Below are 16,139 nucleotides of genomic sequence, written 5' to 3' on the forward strand. Positions count from 1 at the left end.
GAGGGAGCAATGAGGGGCGGTGAGGCTAATAACTGCCCGCGCTTCGTGAAGCAACGCGGCTTCTCTAGCGTGGCCGCGCGCGTGCAGCTGCCGCCGCCCACGTGCACCGCTCGGGGCTGGTCCTGGAGAAACTGCCGATTCGTGCGTTTCCAGAGAGCCAGGTCCAGGAGTGCTTTAAGGTTCGTGCCATGCGGGCTGAAAAATGAAAGCAGGCAATCAATCGGCCAGTGCGCGAGCCAGGCCTGGCCTCATGCAAGCTACCAAACACACCCATAACTACGAGAGGTTCAGTTGATTTCCGGTCGTGTTTCTCTAGCTCCGTCCTGGCCAGGATTCATCAAAACCAGTTACTCCGCGGCAGCAAACTGAAGACAAGAGGAAAGTTTGTCCCTGCCCGTCACTTTTTTTTTTGGTTCCGAGAATCATTGTGTTCCCTTGCTATTTGAAGTATATATACCTTGTTCCTTTATGATAATTCAATTCAGTGTCCACGCTAATCTACATCCGGTGAACAGTACAATAAAAAAAACGATCTAATTTTTTTATATTGGTTTACAGGGGAAGTAGCAGATATTTTAAAAAAAATATGTTTCTTTATGCAAGATGCTGAAATGCGTGATGTTTGTGCAATCGCCATTTTTTGCACGGTCATCATGCCACACACATGAGCTTCCTGCACCACAAAAAAAAATCAGATTTTTTTTTGCTATTTTAAATCATTTTATTGTTCACACCCGGCTGCAAAATAGCCGTGTCCGTTCCTGTATTAACTCCTCCTCTATTCGGTATTGGCGAGTCCAAATTTCGAGTGCCGGTGAACTTGTTTCCGTCTCTAGGAACGGTTCACCCCTAACAACGGATGCATATTCATACATATCAATACATAGTAGTATCTTTTATCTCCGTTTATTTATACCAAGGGTTTTGAGACGACGACAAAGAGTGAGCCAATCCTAGCGCGAGAACAGAAAAAGTAATCCCGAGACCATGAGGGTTTTCGAGGAAATAGTCCCTCGGTTGCAAAAAATAATAATGCAAGGCATAGATTGAGAAACGTGATTTACATCATTATCCTTAATTCCGCTGGATTATGTTTTGTTGGCAGTAAAATTATGAATGTCACCAGATAACGCTCCAACATAATCCACCCATGATCGGGTTTTTTTCCCGATCACTCACTGACGACCAGTAGCATTTAAAATCAAAAGCAACCCCTCCTAATATATGTCAAAATAATCCATTTTGCCTTCTACTCCCTCCGTTTTTATTTACTCTGTATATTAGCTTTGGTCAAAGTCAAGGTTTGTAAAAGTTTGACAAAGTTTGTAGATAAAAATATTAACATGCATAATAACAAATCAATACCATTAGATCCATTATTGAATGCACTTTCACATCATATAGATTTGTTATGGTAAATATTTATATTCTTTTCTACAAACGTAGTCATACTTTATGAAGTTTGACTTGAGTCAACCCTAATATGCGGAGTAAATAAAAACGACGGGAGTATGTGAGGAGAATATCTTTTTATCCACAGTAGTGGAAACACCCCCTATTCCCTAAACATCCACCCAATAAGCATCGTCTTCCCTCCCATTTATGTTCCCACCATCGCAATGGCAACGGCATACCCCACCCATCTCCACCTCTGGTGACTGGTGCCATGGCATGGCAATGTCCATGTGGCCCGCCCTCGGACACCCCCAAACCCGCACCCCCACGCGGCGACGCCACCCCAAGAGAAGAGAGAAGAGAGAATCCAAACCTCTTTCTCTCTCTTACCTAAGCCAAGCCGGGCCAGGCCGCGCGCGCGGGTCCTCCCCGATTTTCTCTCCCTCTCTAAATACAGCGGCGGCCTCGCGCGCCCGAGCCCGCCAAATCCCCCGCCCCCTCGCGCCCTTTTTCCCGCTCCCCATTATTCCCGCGATTCCCCTGCCCCGCCTCCCGCTGCCCAGCCAGCTACCCGCTCACCTTGCCGCCGCCCACCGGAAGCAGAGGAAGCAGGGCGCCATGGGCAAGTACATGCGCAAGAGCAAGGCCTCGGGGGAGGTGGCCGTCATGGAGGTCGCCGGCGCGCTGCTCGGCGTCCGCACCCGCTCCCGCACCCTCGCCGCGCAGCAGCACCGCCCCCCCTCCCCCTCCCCCTCCCCCTCCCCCTCCCCCTCGCAGCAGCCGCAGCGCAAGGGCCAGGAGGACGGCGACTACCTCGAGCTCAGGAGCAGGAGGCTCGAGAAGCAGCCGCCGCCGGGGCCCAAGGAGAAGGGGGACGCGCCGCAGCCGGCCGCGAGGAGGGCCGCCGCCGCTGGTGGGAGGGGGATGGAGTCGTTCGCGGCCGAGGGGTTCGAGGCCGACCTCGAGGTCTCCTTCGGCGACAACGTGCTGGACTGGGACGCCACCGACAGGTAAGAACAGAGCACCAGCGCCTTCTTTCCTCCCCCCTTCCTCTCCCCTCAATCCTTCCCCTCCGGTTCAGTCGGCAATCCCCTCCGCCCCGGCCGATACCAATACGATTGAGGTTTAGGGTTCATATCCGCCGCTGTTTCGTTCTGCTCCATTAGCGCCGCCGCTGCGCGGCCTCGAATCTCAACACGAATCCCCTCCCCTCTCAAACGAGCGCCGCCGCTGGCCCGCTGGTTTTCTCCACAGGATTGAGCCAAACCTTGTGCTGATTTCGCCCGGATGCTTGCGGGAATAATCCCTTGCAGTTTCCTGATTTTCCTCAAGCTGGAGCCGTTGGCCGTAGCTTTGAAAGAATCCAAGAAACGCCTGCCCGCCGTGTTGACCCGGCGAAAAAGGGCCCCCATTTTCCCCCCTCCAAAAAAGCCGCCATTTTTCCCGGCCAAACAAAGATGCATCCATCAAGGCGCACTCAATCAACCCCCAATCAAAGTGGGCGCTGCACTCGATTAGTGGAGCCTCCTCCTCCAGTGGCCGTGGCCTTTTCCCCGTAGTGGCAGGGGAAAGTAGCCTTCCCCACCATAGCCGCCCTCCATTGGCTTGGCCTCAATCTTTCCCAACAGCAACCAGAGGGAGAGGCCCCTCTCCCGCTCTTTCGCCAGCAATTTCAATCCCCCAAAGGCGCCACCGCCGTCGCGGTCAGGGCCCCATTTCTCGCCCGCCCGCCAGTCGCCACCGCCGTGGGTGAAAATGGCTTGCTGCTCATCATTGGCCCTTGTACCAGAGCGCCACCGCCGCCATTGAATGCTTGCTGGCCTCTTGTTAGCTTCCTGACCGGACGTTGAATGGACACCGGACCACGTTATTGTTCAGACGCTTGGGGTGAAAGGGAGCTGCCTCCGTTAAATTACCTGGTGTTGTGAGTGCACCAGCCACTTGAACAGCACAAATTTTACTTACTGGTAGTTCAGGCCTTGGAAGACCTCAGTAAATATATCTTTCTCCGGCTTATTTAATTCTACTTACGTTCGTATGATTGATCTCGTGGTCCCGTTGTCCGGCGTATGCATGTTGAACGCGCCCATTTAGCTTGCTTGGCCGTGTTAGGCCAAGTTGTTGTTTGTTTGTCAGCATCCAGTCATTCAGTGTGCTTGTGCTGCACCAATTATCAGGTACACCTGACATTGTCTAGCGTGGGGCACTTGCAAATAATGAAATGGACAAAATCATGCTAGAACATGAGCTGTCGTGTTCAACTTCCTGTAGCTTGGTCTCATCTGAGCTCACCAACCCAGCTTGCATCTGCAGTAATTTGCAAGACCTCGTGTGCATTTCAGCTTCTGAACCTCATGTTGCTTGCAGGGGCGCCAGGGAGACGACGCCGTGCAGCCTGATCTACAGCTCGGAGACGATGAGCACCCCCGGGTCGGCGACCGGGGCCCGCAACCATTCCCGCCGCAGGGCGCAGACGCCGGTCTGCCGCTACGTCCCGAGCTCGCTCGAGATGGACGAGTTCTTCGCCGCCGCGGAGCAGCAGCAACACCAGACCTTCAGGGAGAAGTAAGAACTCTGCCTCCTCCTACCACCATCATTTAAACATGCTCACTGAAGATCAAGCTTCTTGTTCATACAATTGTTCTAACACTCGCTGCTTCATTCTAATCAGGTACAACTTCTGTCCCGCGAGCGAGCGCCCGCTCCCCGGACGGTACGAGTGGACGGTGCTGGACTGCTAGGGCTTCATACCTCACACCACCACCACCACAACCAGGAGCTCCTCCATTGATCTCTGTAACACCAGAATGACCACCACCATCAGCAGCAGCAGCAGCATGTCATATGCCGTGGGCGCGATGCAAATGCAGTAGCGTTAGGTTTCTGATTCACCTGTTGTAAAAACTTAGAGTTAGCCCGCAGTCAGCAGTAGCTCAGCCAGCCAGCCATCTCTCAGCCTGATCCCCAACCTCACTGTAACCGTCGTTAGTTAACAACATCTCATTTCCGTAGGCTCTAGCTTGATTAGCAGCTCGGTTATCTTCTGTATCCCGGTCCTCCATCAATGAATGAATCAGAGCTAGATTTATTTTCACCCCACTCTCAATCTCCATCTCTGCAGTGCTGTGACTGTGACTGTGTGTGATTCGTGCATGCATGGAATGGATGGGGTGGGAACTTGTCATCATCTTGTCTGAAAAGCTGGGGTGGCGTTGGACTGCTTTCTTGGTGGTGATCAAGCGGCAAGCAAGTTGATGCGGGAGGGCTTGGATGGATTCCACTAGGCACTAGGCTACTATAGCTGCATCGTGTGTGTGATTGGACCTGTGTGGTTACTGTTGTGCACTTGTGTGCCCTTTGCTTTGCAGTAAGCTGAGTGGATGCTGGTCGTGGTCGTGGTCATGGTGGAAGCTGTGAGACTGATGGGAAGCCAAAGCTTGGACTGTTTGTGTGGCGAGTTGATGGCGCTCATCATGGATGGTCTTCTTACCGAATCATCCTTTCTTTCTTGGCAGCAGGCACTTGTTACCCAGCAGGTGAACTGGTAACAAAGTTGCTCTTTTTGGCCTACCCGTGCGCCGGGAGAGGTCGGGTTTTCCAACCCGCTCCTTTTACCTCCATCCATGCTAGGAAGGTGCCCACTGTCCTTTTCACTTGAGCCTTTTTTACCATCTGCTTTATTAGTTCTGGTGCTTGTTTAATCAAAGCAGCAGCAGCAGCATCAGGATGCCAGGATTGCATTGCATTGCTGCCTGGAATCGCTGCCTCCCTTGTTGCGGGGTAACTCTGGGAATGCAGGCCTCGATAAAACCAAGAGTACCAACATTGCTAATGCAGGGACGCTTAACTTTGTCCCGCTCCCTGCCTCGCTCGCAGTCCTCTCTGCAACTGCAACGCCGAGTTTTAAAATTAGTTTTTTGGTGGAAACCACTACAGTGGTTTTTACGCAAGTCTCGCCCGAATAAAATCACCTACACGCCGGATTTTTCTACGGTACGTGTCCCCTGAATTGTGCTCCCTCCGTTCCTAAATAGTAATGCCTTGTTAAACTAACGTAAAAGCGTTTAGATCACTAAAGTAGTTTACAGAGGGAGTTTTTGTTTTTTGAGATTTTAATTTGAACTACTCCCTCCGTTCCATAATGTAATACGTTTTTTGAGGGACGAAGGGAGTACATACGGAGCAAAATGAACGTATCTATACTCCAAAACACGTCTATATACATCCGTGTGTAGTTTTTATTGAGATCCTTAAAAGGACTTGTATTTAGAAACGGAGGGAGTACTATATAGAACTGGCTCTGAGAATTTCCATGAAATCATCCCTTTTTTCTGTTGGACGGCTCCGTTTGTACACACTTCTCCTCTTTTGACAAGTCCAATTAAATATTACTTCCGTTCTAAAATATTTGTGTTCGAGTCGTCTAGACGTACATGGATCTAACACTACATCCGTATCGAGGCTAATTTATTAAAACAAGTAATTCAGGACGGAGAGGGTATAAATTTGGGGTTTTGGATGCATCAGGTCAGTCATTTTTGCTGTGTCGGTCTGTGTGGTGCTATCCGAAACAGTCATTGTCCGTCTTGGAGATGCTGAGAATCCTTGAGAGCAGAGAGCACAGCACCGCCTGTTTGTTTATGCGATCCGGGTCAGGGTCAGGTGACGGGACGTCTCCATCCCTCCCTCCGGCTTTTTGGACGTCTACTGTGCGTACGTGCGCGGGCTAATCGATAATCAGTGTGTCAGTCAGTGGTAAGTAATCAGTGAGCGCCGCAGGCTTTGTTTGTTTAAGCTAGTGGAGCTGCATGCGGCTGAGGCGCTGCTGGCCTGGCCTCCTCAACGCCCTCAGTGTTACCACTGCTGATGATGAGCATGAGCATGAGCAGCTTAGTACTAATGCGTTGATCGGCAAGCACTAGTAACACTGCGCTGACTGTTGAAAGAGATAGATTGGGTACTGGGGAGTTGTCGCTGACATGACGGCACATCCATCAGGAGAATACGGCTGTTCATCTCCCATGTAAATTTCTTCGGTCCACAAGTTGGTGACCTCTGCTCTACTACCGGAGGAAGTAAGTAGTCTTGTGCAGGGCAAAAGGATTGTGATGCGGTGCCGCCTCCTGGTTGTGGTTGGTGCTCTGCTCATCATCGGTTCCAACTTGTTGCACCCAAAGGTGGCCACTATCACGTTTGTGACCAGACAAAAGTTGACTCTTTTGTGTAAATAAGGGTTCTGGACAGTGTGTGTGGCGAAGCCAGGATCGGGCCAGGGCCCGGGCCGGTTTCACTCTACTGTAGGAGCTTGTTTACAGGCATTGGACAAGAGTGCTTCCGACCCCGGGCCGTGTCACAGAAATTTAGAGTTCCATCAAGTGGAGTACTCCTAGTAAAGTAATGATAACAAGGCCATGGCTTTTCACAACATTGGCCAACTCCACCATGCGACATCATCCTGTCCGCGCGCGTCCGTTTGGGGTAAAACAAACGAACCAGGCGGCCCAGCGCACGGGCGCAAACGTACTTTTGTCCGCTTTCGACCCATCCTCGGCCCAAATTTGCGCCGCTTTTGGGGTGAAACGGACAGCACGCGGACGCGGGGGCCGTCTGCGCGTGTCCTCCCCTGGCCCGCCCGTCGATAGTACAGGGGCGCCTTTTTCTATCCGCTCCCTCCCTCCGGCCGCACGCCCTCCACTCTTCCCCACTATTCCCTCGCCGCCGCCGCCAAGCTGTGCAGCTCGGACGCGCGCTCGCCCAGCCCCTTCCCCTCGGCGCCCCCGAGCTACCCAACCACGGCCACCTGATTTGCGCACCCGCCGGCCGAATTTGGGACGGATCCGGTCGGTCTTGAGCTCGCCCGGCTGTGGGAGGCCGCGCCGGCCATGGACTGGCGGGCACCGGGCCGGAAGGCCCTGGTAGGGCCGCAAGGCCACATGCAGGCAGTGGCTCCTCCTCTAGCCGCTCGGATCTACATCGCCGTTGGTCCGCCGGCAGATTCACGAATGGCGGTCGACCGGGCTCGGTGCTAGCCCAAAAGCTCGTCGGCGCACCGTTGCCACTCATTAAGTGTGACCACTGCCCAAAGAAGGTCGTGCGCCGCGTGTCTACAACGCCGGAACATCCCGGATGGGTGTTCATCAAGTGCTTAAACAATGGGGTATGTGCTCTTTTTAGCTTCGGTTTGTTCTCTAGATTTGACTAGTTGTGCTAACTTCAAATTTTGTTGTGTAGAATGGATGCAAGTTTTGGTACGGGAAGAAGAGTACATCGATATATTGATAGAGCGCAATTTAGTAGATGTTCGTGCACTTTTAGCTAGCATAGAGGCTGTAGATAAGACAAGTGCACTTGTTGCTAGATTAGAGGCTAGACACGAGACTAGATGCGAGGAAGCAACCTCTACTTCCTTAGACTCGAAGAAGAAAGAAACACGCAATATGGAGGCGGCTCCTCCGCAGATCAACAATGAATGCATCGAGAAGACACTAATCCAACTTACAGGAGCAGTTATGGAAGTTGGATATTTTCTAAAATGTATTCTTGTGGTTCTTGCTTTCTTTGGTCTTACTTTTATAGTCAAAATTTGGTGATGTATTTCCATATACCAAAAATGAATGATGAAAAAAAATTTAAGGGCTTGCAAAGGAAAAAGTACACGGACAGGATGCGGCCGGGATGCGTCCGCATGTTGGGCGCACGCCATCGCATCCCAGAAATGGCCCGGACACGACCCTATTGCCTTACCTAAACGGACAGAATTCGGATAAAACGGACGTCCGTTTGGGGACGCGCGGTGGAGTTGGCCTTAAAAAAGGGCTCAACTTCTATGGGAGGAATGGGACGCTCACTGTGGTGCATTCAAGAAAGGCCTGGCATCCTATTCTGAATTTCTGACAGCAGGAGGTACTCCTACTGCATGGGTGTGTGACACGAGTTTCAAGTGAGCAGTGGATGATGGGCATTACAATGAGGCAACGCTGCAGTACCAATTGTAGGTGCCTCCAACGCCAGCGAGGGACACTGCATTAGCAGGAACCAGGAGCTATCGATCCTAGAGCAACTCTAGGGTGTGTTTGGTTGCCCGCATGCAGTCCAACCAAGCCCGCGCGGGATGTGCGCGGCCTGTTTGGTTGCCTGGGCTGCATGCGGTTTGATGCCCGCACGGATCTTAAAGCAGCCCGCAGCCTGGCCCGGCGGAAACTACCGAATCGGCAGTTTCTCGCGAGCCTGGCTGGGCGCGGCAACGCGTGCGAGGCAGTTGCATGCCTCGGGCAGCGCGGGAGACGGAGGGGACGTCTCATAACTCGCCCCCACTCTCCTATCACCGCCCAGTCGCACTGTTCCCACCGCTCCCTCTCTCCCTCACCGCCCCTCCCTCTCCTCTCCTCCGATAGCTCCGCCTCGCCCACCGCCGCGCCGCCCTCTGACCCCCATCGACCAGCGCATCGCCAGCATCCAGGAGCGATGGCTGGTCGGGCTCCAGAACTCGAGCCGGGACCTGGCGTCGGCGCTACGAGCGCCGTCCCCCATCTGCTGCCGGACACCACCAGCGTCGGCCAATGCGGTGCCGGTCGCTCCTGCTCCGCCGCCGATTCCGGACCTCGTTGTCCTGGGCTCGGCGCCGGCGCCGTTTATGGAGCCGCTTGTTCTTGGGACCCCATTGGGCAGGGGGGTTTCTTGACCCCCGTCCAAGGGTTTCTCCTGTTGGCGGGTCGTCCTTCTCGAGCTCCGGCGTGGCGATGATCACGGGGCAGATGCCGCAGGCCGTCGCCAGGGCCGGCTCCTCCTCTGCTCTGCCACCTCTCTCCTTCCCGCCGGGGTTTTCGCCCCGGCCTCGGTTCGCTGCGGCTGCGCGTGCTCCGGTGAGTCAAACCCCCTCAATGCTTCCTCATAGATGTAGATTAGGGGTTTATTTCTTAGGCATGTGCTAGTAGTTAGTGGATTCGATAGGATTCTAGCAGATCCGATTGGATGCGATCCCAATCGAATCCAATCGGACTGATCTGTTCTTGTTTTGTACAGTGTGTGTCCTAGGATAATTTTCTTGTGCTACTGGATCTGTGTTCATGCTAGTAGCTGTGTTCATGCTAGAATCCCCAATGATAGTGTGCTTTGCTAGGATGTGTGTTCATGGTAGGGTCTTGCTAGGATGTGTGTTCATGCAAATGGCATGTTCATGTTCAAGCTAGGATCATGTTCATGTTGTTGTTCATGTTGCTAACATACATGTTCAAGCTAGGGTTTGTGTTGAATGTTATACGTGCATGTAGTAGGATCATTTTAGGATGCTGCCAAATGTGCATGGCTGCACATGGGTGCTATTGGCACTTGTTGTTGCTATTTTTAGACGTTTCCATGTTTAGGATAGTGCACTGATGAGTGGCAGTTGCAGCAAAGCAGATGCCACTGATCAGTGGACTTTCCCAACAGCAAGTCCACTGATAATTGGCATTTGCCTAACAACGAGTGCCATTGAGAAGTGCCACTGATTAGTGGCATTTGCCTAACAGCAAGTGCCATTGATAAGTGGCATTTGCTCAAAGAGTTTGTGCACTGATCAGCGGCATTTTCTCTTGGGCAAATGTCTCTGATCAGTGCCATTTTACAAAGAGTTTGTGCACTAATACTTGTCATCTTACCTGACAAGATATTGAAGACTGACTGGGATGTGGCGGAGGGGGAGCTCAGGTGGTGGCCGGAGTTGAGGGCGCCGAGGATTTCATCCCCACGAACAGGTGGCTCGGGATGGTGGACCTGCCTGGCAGAATCGCCTTCATGAGCCTGTCTCGTTCAAGGGGACGATCTCCGAGGCAGGGCCACAAGGAGGGGGCCAGGGAGCCGCCGCGCTTCTACCAGCAGATCAAGGACAACGAGGACCTCGCCATGCTCGTCGTCCCTCGCAAGTTCGTGGAGGTGATGAACACCTAGCTGGTCATCAAGCGGCTCCCGCACGTGGTCAGGCTGTCGGCGAACAAGCGGTGCGTGTTCTGGGTGCAGGTCTAGAACTTCAAGGGGCACATGGTGCTTGGCCGGGGCTGAAACTATTTCTGTCGCCGCCACCAGATCATCCCCGGCGACCTCGTTGTTGTGCGCATCTCAGGACTCGGACAGAAGATTCAGATCTACAACCACGACTCCTCGGTCATGTGCAGGTTTCGTCGCAGCAGGCACAATTGCGTTGGTAACACCGAGCATGCTATGTAGTTAAGTTAAGTAAGGTGTTAGTGTTGAACTTTTATGGTGTGGCGAGACTTGTGCTGGGAACTTGTTCATATTTTGGCCAGGAGTAGCACCCTGGCTTGGAGCAGGGAAGGAGGATGCCCCTGCTGTTAATCTAGACTTATGCTATGTAGTTAAGTAGTTTGCTGTCATTTCCTTGCTTGCTGTGTTTGATTTCATTTGGGTGCTTGCTTTGTTTGCTCTTGCTGTTGTGCTGATCATGTGGTGGTAAGGCCACCACATTTGAATGGGGTGAGCAGAACACAAACGCTGTTTGAAACCAAACAGCTGAAGTTTGCATCTGCTCACACCCTAAGCACAAAAACGACAACCAAACAGCGGGCGGGTAAGTGCCCCTCCATGCGATGCAGGCAACGAAACAGGTTGCATCTGCTGCATATGAGGCTGCATTTCAAGAACCAGACTGGCTGGAGATGGACATGCAATGCAAATACTGTTGCAAACTGCAACCAAACACGCCCCTAGTGAATGGCGTGAAGAGCCTTAGGTTTATCTGCTGGGGGTTTCTGATTCTGAAGAAGAAACCAGGCGATGAAAGCTATATATGTATGTATTAGTAGTGTTTATGTAGGAGAGGGGAAGCATATGGCGGCCATGGGCGTGGGCATGGATGGACTGGATGTGATGTAATGGCAGCCTGGACCGCCTTGCCTGAACCTGGACCTGGACCTGGAGATGGACAAGCAAGTAGAGTAGTTCGTACGCCCACCAAGTCTCACAATTGCTGCATTGTCTCTCTGATTGTGCGGTGCCTCCGCCCGCTGCTCGCGCGTGCGTCAATCATCACGCGCGACATGGGACGGGAGTGTTGAAAACCCACCCGGTGGTGTTGATCGTTGCAGCAGAGGCAGAGCAGAGGGGATACCACTGCTTCGTCATTGGCATTGTGGGTTTCAGAGCCCCCTCCTTGTTTGATCCTTGGTCCGCCTAGCGCCCTAGCAGGCAGAGCAGGATTTGGGTGCTGCGGCCACGGAAGGAACTGCGGTTGTCATGCATGGCGCCGTCGTCCCGCGTGAATGAAAATCGTTGGGCTGCAAGGACAACGAGCAGCGGCTGGCTGCACGGCCGTGCTTTGGCTGCGTGGCTGGGAGAGATAGCAGGGAGCCCTCGAGGCACGTCCGTCCGGCCGGCAGCCCGCGGTGCATGGACGGGACGGCGGCTCGACGGAAATGCGGGTGCTGGCAGGACACAGGCTGCCGCTCCCCGGTGCCTGCAAGCTGTGCCGTTTGATAGATTTTCACAGCGGAGGGTGGAGAAGTGAAGTGGACGGAGGAGAGACACATGTCATAACAGTCAAACATAATAACGGTCAACCAAATTTAGTAGTGCTTCCGTGAGGTGGGAAGCCAAAGCTTGGACTATCTGTGTGGGCGAGTGGATGTGCACTCGCGCCCGTGCACTGGTAAATAAAAGTTGCTGCTCTTTTTGTTGGGTCGGGACTCGGGAGAGGTTTTCCATGCTCCTTTTCACTTGAGCCTTTTTTACCATCTGCTTTAGTTCTAGTGCTTGTTTAATCAGTTGAACCTTTCTACCAGCTGATTAAACAAGCAGCACCATGCCAGCATTGCTGCCTGGAATTGCTGATTGTTATGGGGTAATTTGTACGTTCCGTCTGACTTTCTTCAGATAAAACCAACCAAACCACACTGCTAATGGACGGACGGACGGACGCTTAACTTTGACCCGCTTGCTCGCTCGCTCATAGTCCTTTCTGCAACGCTCAATTTATAAATTTTGTTTCGCTGGAGGACACGCACATTCCCGAGAAGGTTGATGCTAGTGATGGAGCATCCAGGAGCAATCCGTTGTGCCGGAGTGGAAGTCGATGACCACTACAGTACCCAGTTGATTGTGCCTGAATGCACTTCTGCTTTGCCCGCACATCCGAGTTATTTACCCATCCTGCTGTCACTCATCTTGAGCTGCTACTTGTTAAGTACGTACGTACGTAGCATTTCTTGGGCTGGACTGCGTGAGCGTGAGGGAGGCTTATCGTCGTCTGGGTGTGGCCAGCACTCCAGCAGTGCCCGTGTATGTAGGCAGAAGAAGCAGCGGTCCGGTACTCCGATCAGCGCTCAGCAGGGAGGGCACTTGGCGACATTTGATCTTGAAAGTCGCAGCAGGCAGGCTCAGTGTCAGCTCTTCGAGTGCCGCCCCACCCACCGGCTCGCTGCAATGAAAAGAAACATCGCCGCCCATGTATGGTACAAAATTTGGCGGTCCAAAACCGGAGATGTAAAATTTGGACCGTCAAAAAGTGCGTTTTGAAGCTCCGAAAAAAGCTTAACTCCAACAGATGGTCCAAATTGATGGTCTAAAAAAGCAACTCCAATAGATGGTCCAAAATGAAGATGTAAATTTCTTAAAACGACAAACTACTAGTCCATTCAACATAGTTCAAACATCAAATTCAACATAGTTTCATACATGAACTTCAACTACTTATTCAAACTACTAGTTAAACTACTCCTCATCGTCGGAGCTGTGGAACTGCGTCGAGAACTCCTCCTTCTCCGGGTCGTCGCATCCCTCCTCCTCCTCCTCCTCCGAGAAGTCTGCCTAGTCCTCCTCGGAAGAGGACTCGATGGGGATCACCGTCGAGGGACCGACCTCGTCCTTCTTCTTCGCCCCCTTCTTCTTCTGCTCTGCCTCACGCTTCCAATAGTACTCCAGCTCGGCCTGGACGTACTCCGGATGCTCCCGAGCAAACCTCGCCATCGCCTCCTCGTCGGTCTCGCCAGCACTGACGACAACCGATGGCTTCTTCGCCGTCTTCTTCTTCGTCGGGATCTCCTTCATCTTCATGCCCTGCGGCACAAGCATCTCCGCTTTCGCCCGACTCTCGATCTCTGGGAAGTTGAGGTGCTCCCGAGGCCTCTCGGCACGCCACACCGCCACGTCGTAGGCACGCGTGGCCTCGTGGGCGGAGGGGTACGTGCCGATCCACCAACGCCTCCCGGCGTCGGAGAACTCCACTCCGAAGTTACCGGAGGGCTTCTGCCTCACGCCGAAGAAGCCCGACTTGCCCTTCGGCGTCTTATTCGGCGCCATCGGAGAGCGGTAAGAGCGGTGGAGCGGCGGCGGCGTGCGGCCGGGGCGGTGGCGGACGGAGCCGGGCGAGGCGGAGCTGAGGGGCGGTGGCGGACGGAGCCGGGCGGGGCGGCGGTGGCGTGCGGGGCGGTGGCGCACAGAGCTACCGCGGGTGGGCCGGGGCCGGGCGGAGCTGCGGCGGGTCAGAGCTGCGGCGGAAGGGGCGGGGCGGGCGGGTCGAAGCTGCGGCGGGTCGGAGCTGCGGCGGACGGGGCGGGGCCGGGGGGAGCTACGGCGGGTCGGAGCTGCGGCGGACGGGCCGCGGGGCGGCGTGGAAACAGCGGCGGGGGGCGGGGCTGGGCCGGATCTGATGCGGGCGGCGTGCGGCGGGGTGTGGAGGCAGCTGGGCGGCGGCGGACGGGCGGGCGGGCGGGAAAGGAAAGGAAGTTGCGGCTGGGCGTTCGCGGGCGGCGGCTGGTTTTGGACCAGATGCCCCTCGTGATGTAAATTTGCAGCGCGAGGTGTTGTATTTTACATCACGAGAAGGCCGCGGTCCAAATTGTTTTTACATATGAGCCGTCTGTTAGAGCTGCGTTTTTGGCCTTAGACGGTCCAAAAGTTAGTTACTTTTACATTTGGACCATCTATTGGAGATGCTCTAACCCGCTTCGTTTCGTTTCGTTTCCAACTGAGAATGAGATGGTCCAGTCCAGAAACGCATCACGCAAAGTTTCTTTTCTAGCTAGGGCCTGTCCACCTCTGAAACCAGATGCTTTGGCTTGGAGGATCTCGCCACTTTTCCTCCATTTTCCGGAGGATTCCATTCCTAAACCTATTTGTTGACTCAAAGATGATGATGATGTTTTACACCTCTTTTGACAAGCTGGATGGAATCCGTCTCTTCTCTTGCCCTAGAAAGAAATTCGGGGTTTTGGGTGCAAGCATCAGGCCAGCACAACTCGCTGCATGATGCTAGTATCTATCGGAAACAGTCTTTGTCAGATTGTCCCGTGTTGGAGGTAGGAGATGCCGAGAATCCATCCTTGAGAGAGCGCACGAGGAGTTGTTTGTTTATAGAGGTAATAGCACCCCAGATCCACAAACTTGCACAGAATGTGATGTTTTAGTCCAAAACTTGCAAAATGTTACTGAGGACTCCTACAACTTAACACCCTATGTGATGTTTTGATCCACAGCCACTCACAGCATGACAAGTGGCAGTCCAGAGGGTGGACCAGTCAGCTCTAGCAATTTTGCACATAGGCCCCTGCCGTTTACTTGATTCAACCCGCACTACTTACCGTTGCTGTTCCCGTTCCCCCACCCCACACCTACCGTTGTTGTTCCCGTTTCCCCACCCCACACCTATCGTTGTTGTCCCCCTTTCTCCTTCCTGTTCCCCATTCTCCATCCTCTCGCTCTCACTCTCGCTCTCCCTCTCCCTCTCCCTCTCCCTCTCCCTCTGTCGCCGGCAGCAAGGTCCCTTCCCCCATCCCTTGCTTTGAACCCTTGAACATTTGCACAGCTCATGGCCATGGTTTCCTGGAGCGATTCTGGCAGTTCGTCCGACACTGAGTCAGTCAGCAGCGAAGTGCAAGTTAGATCTCTTTCTCTGGTAGGGTTAGGGTTTCTTTGGGTGTGCATTGGTAGTTAGCAAATGAAGCTGATTTACTTATGTTTTAGCTACCTGCCACCATCTTGTGCTTGGAATGGAGCGGCCTGGCCATAGATCTGAGTTCTAGATGTGAGCATGAATGTGTTTGTGAGAAGCTGGTGGCATTTGATTCAGTGGATAGTGGGAAGAGATTCCTAGCTTGTGCACAGAAGGTTAGTGGCTTATTTGGTCAGTTTGATTCAGTGTTCAGTTATGTTTGACAGTTCTGATAGTGAAATGCATATACTACTGTGGTGTTGACAGTTAGATTCAGTGTTTATGTTGCTGTTTTTGCTTTTGTTAGTTTACTGAATGTTGTTATTTGTAGTTCTTTAAATTTAGTGAATACTGTGGAGATCTACCAGTGTTTACTGAATCTTGTTGTTTGTAAATCTGAAGATCTGTCAGTTAACAAATTTTGCTCAAGTAAACTTTGTTTTGTTCATGTAAACTGAACACTTGTAGTGTAGTTGAGCCAGTATTTAACTGTTATTTTCATTGTACTGAATATTTTTCTTTTAGTTGCAAATTTGTAGAAGATACCTAAATGCAGCTATCTGGAGTGGGTTGACCCTGAGTGGCCTGCCCCTTTGAAGATGAGCCTAGCTAGGATCTGGGGCATGTATGAAGATGAGAACAAGCTTAGGCTCCAGGACAATGTAGTTCATGCTGAAGAAAATCTTAGGGTTGTGAGAGAGAAGGAAAAGCTGGAAAAAGACTTGAGGTTTTTTAAGGTTGATTTTGCTCAAATGGTGGCTGAGAAGGAGCAAGCTGTGGCCCAACTAGGCAACACACAACTTGCTATGGCTGACATGAAGGA

General features: G+C 52.8%; 1 protein-coding gene across 1 annotated transcript; it reads left to right on the plus strand.

Annotated features, from left to right (window-relative positions):
* The first annotated feature begins 1,864 nt into the window (after window positions 1-1,864).
* On the plus strand, window positions 1,865-4,489 carry LOC123098937 (cyclin-dependent kinase inhibitor 5). The gene is made up of 3 exons (XM_044521016.1): window positions 1,865-2,405; window positions 3,763-3,960; window positions 4,067-4,489. Exons 1-3 carry the CDS (start codon window positions 2,014-2,016, stop codon window positions 4,134-4,136), a joined length of 660 nt encoding a protein of 219 aa, XP_044376951.1. The 5' UTR covers window positions 1,865-2,013; the 3' UTR covers window positions 4,137-4,489.
* Window positions 4,490-16,139: the final 11,650 nt, after the last annotated feature.

Source organism: Triticum aestivum, chromosome 4D (assembly GCF_018294505.1).
Source record: "Triticum aestivum cultivar Chinese Spring chromosome 4D, IWGSC CS RefSeq v2.1, whole genome shotgun sequence".
Lineage (NCBI taxonomy): Eukaryota > Viridiplantae > Streptophyta > Magnoliopsida > Poales > Poaceae > Triticum > Triticum aestivum.

Coding starts and splice junctions, on each gene's coding strand:
- LOC123098937 (XM_044521016.1), top strand. CDS start 2,014: ATGGGCAAGTACATGCGCAAGAGCAAGGCCTCGGGGGAGGTGGCCGTC. Junction 2,406..3,762: donor GACTGGGACGCCACCGACAG/GTAAGAACAGAG, acceptor TGTTGCTTGCAG/GGGCGCCAGGGAGACGACGC. Junction 3,961..4,066: donor CACCAGACCTTCAGGGAGAA/GTAAGAACTCTG, acceptor CATTCTAATCAG/GTACAACTTCTGTCCCGCGA.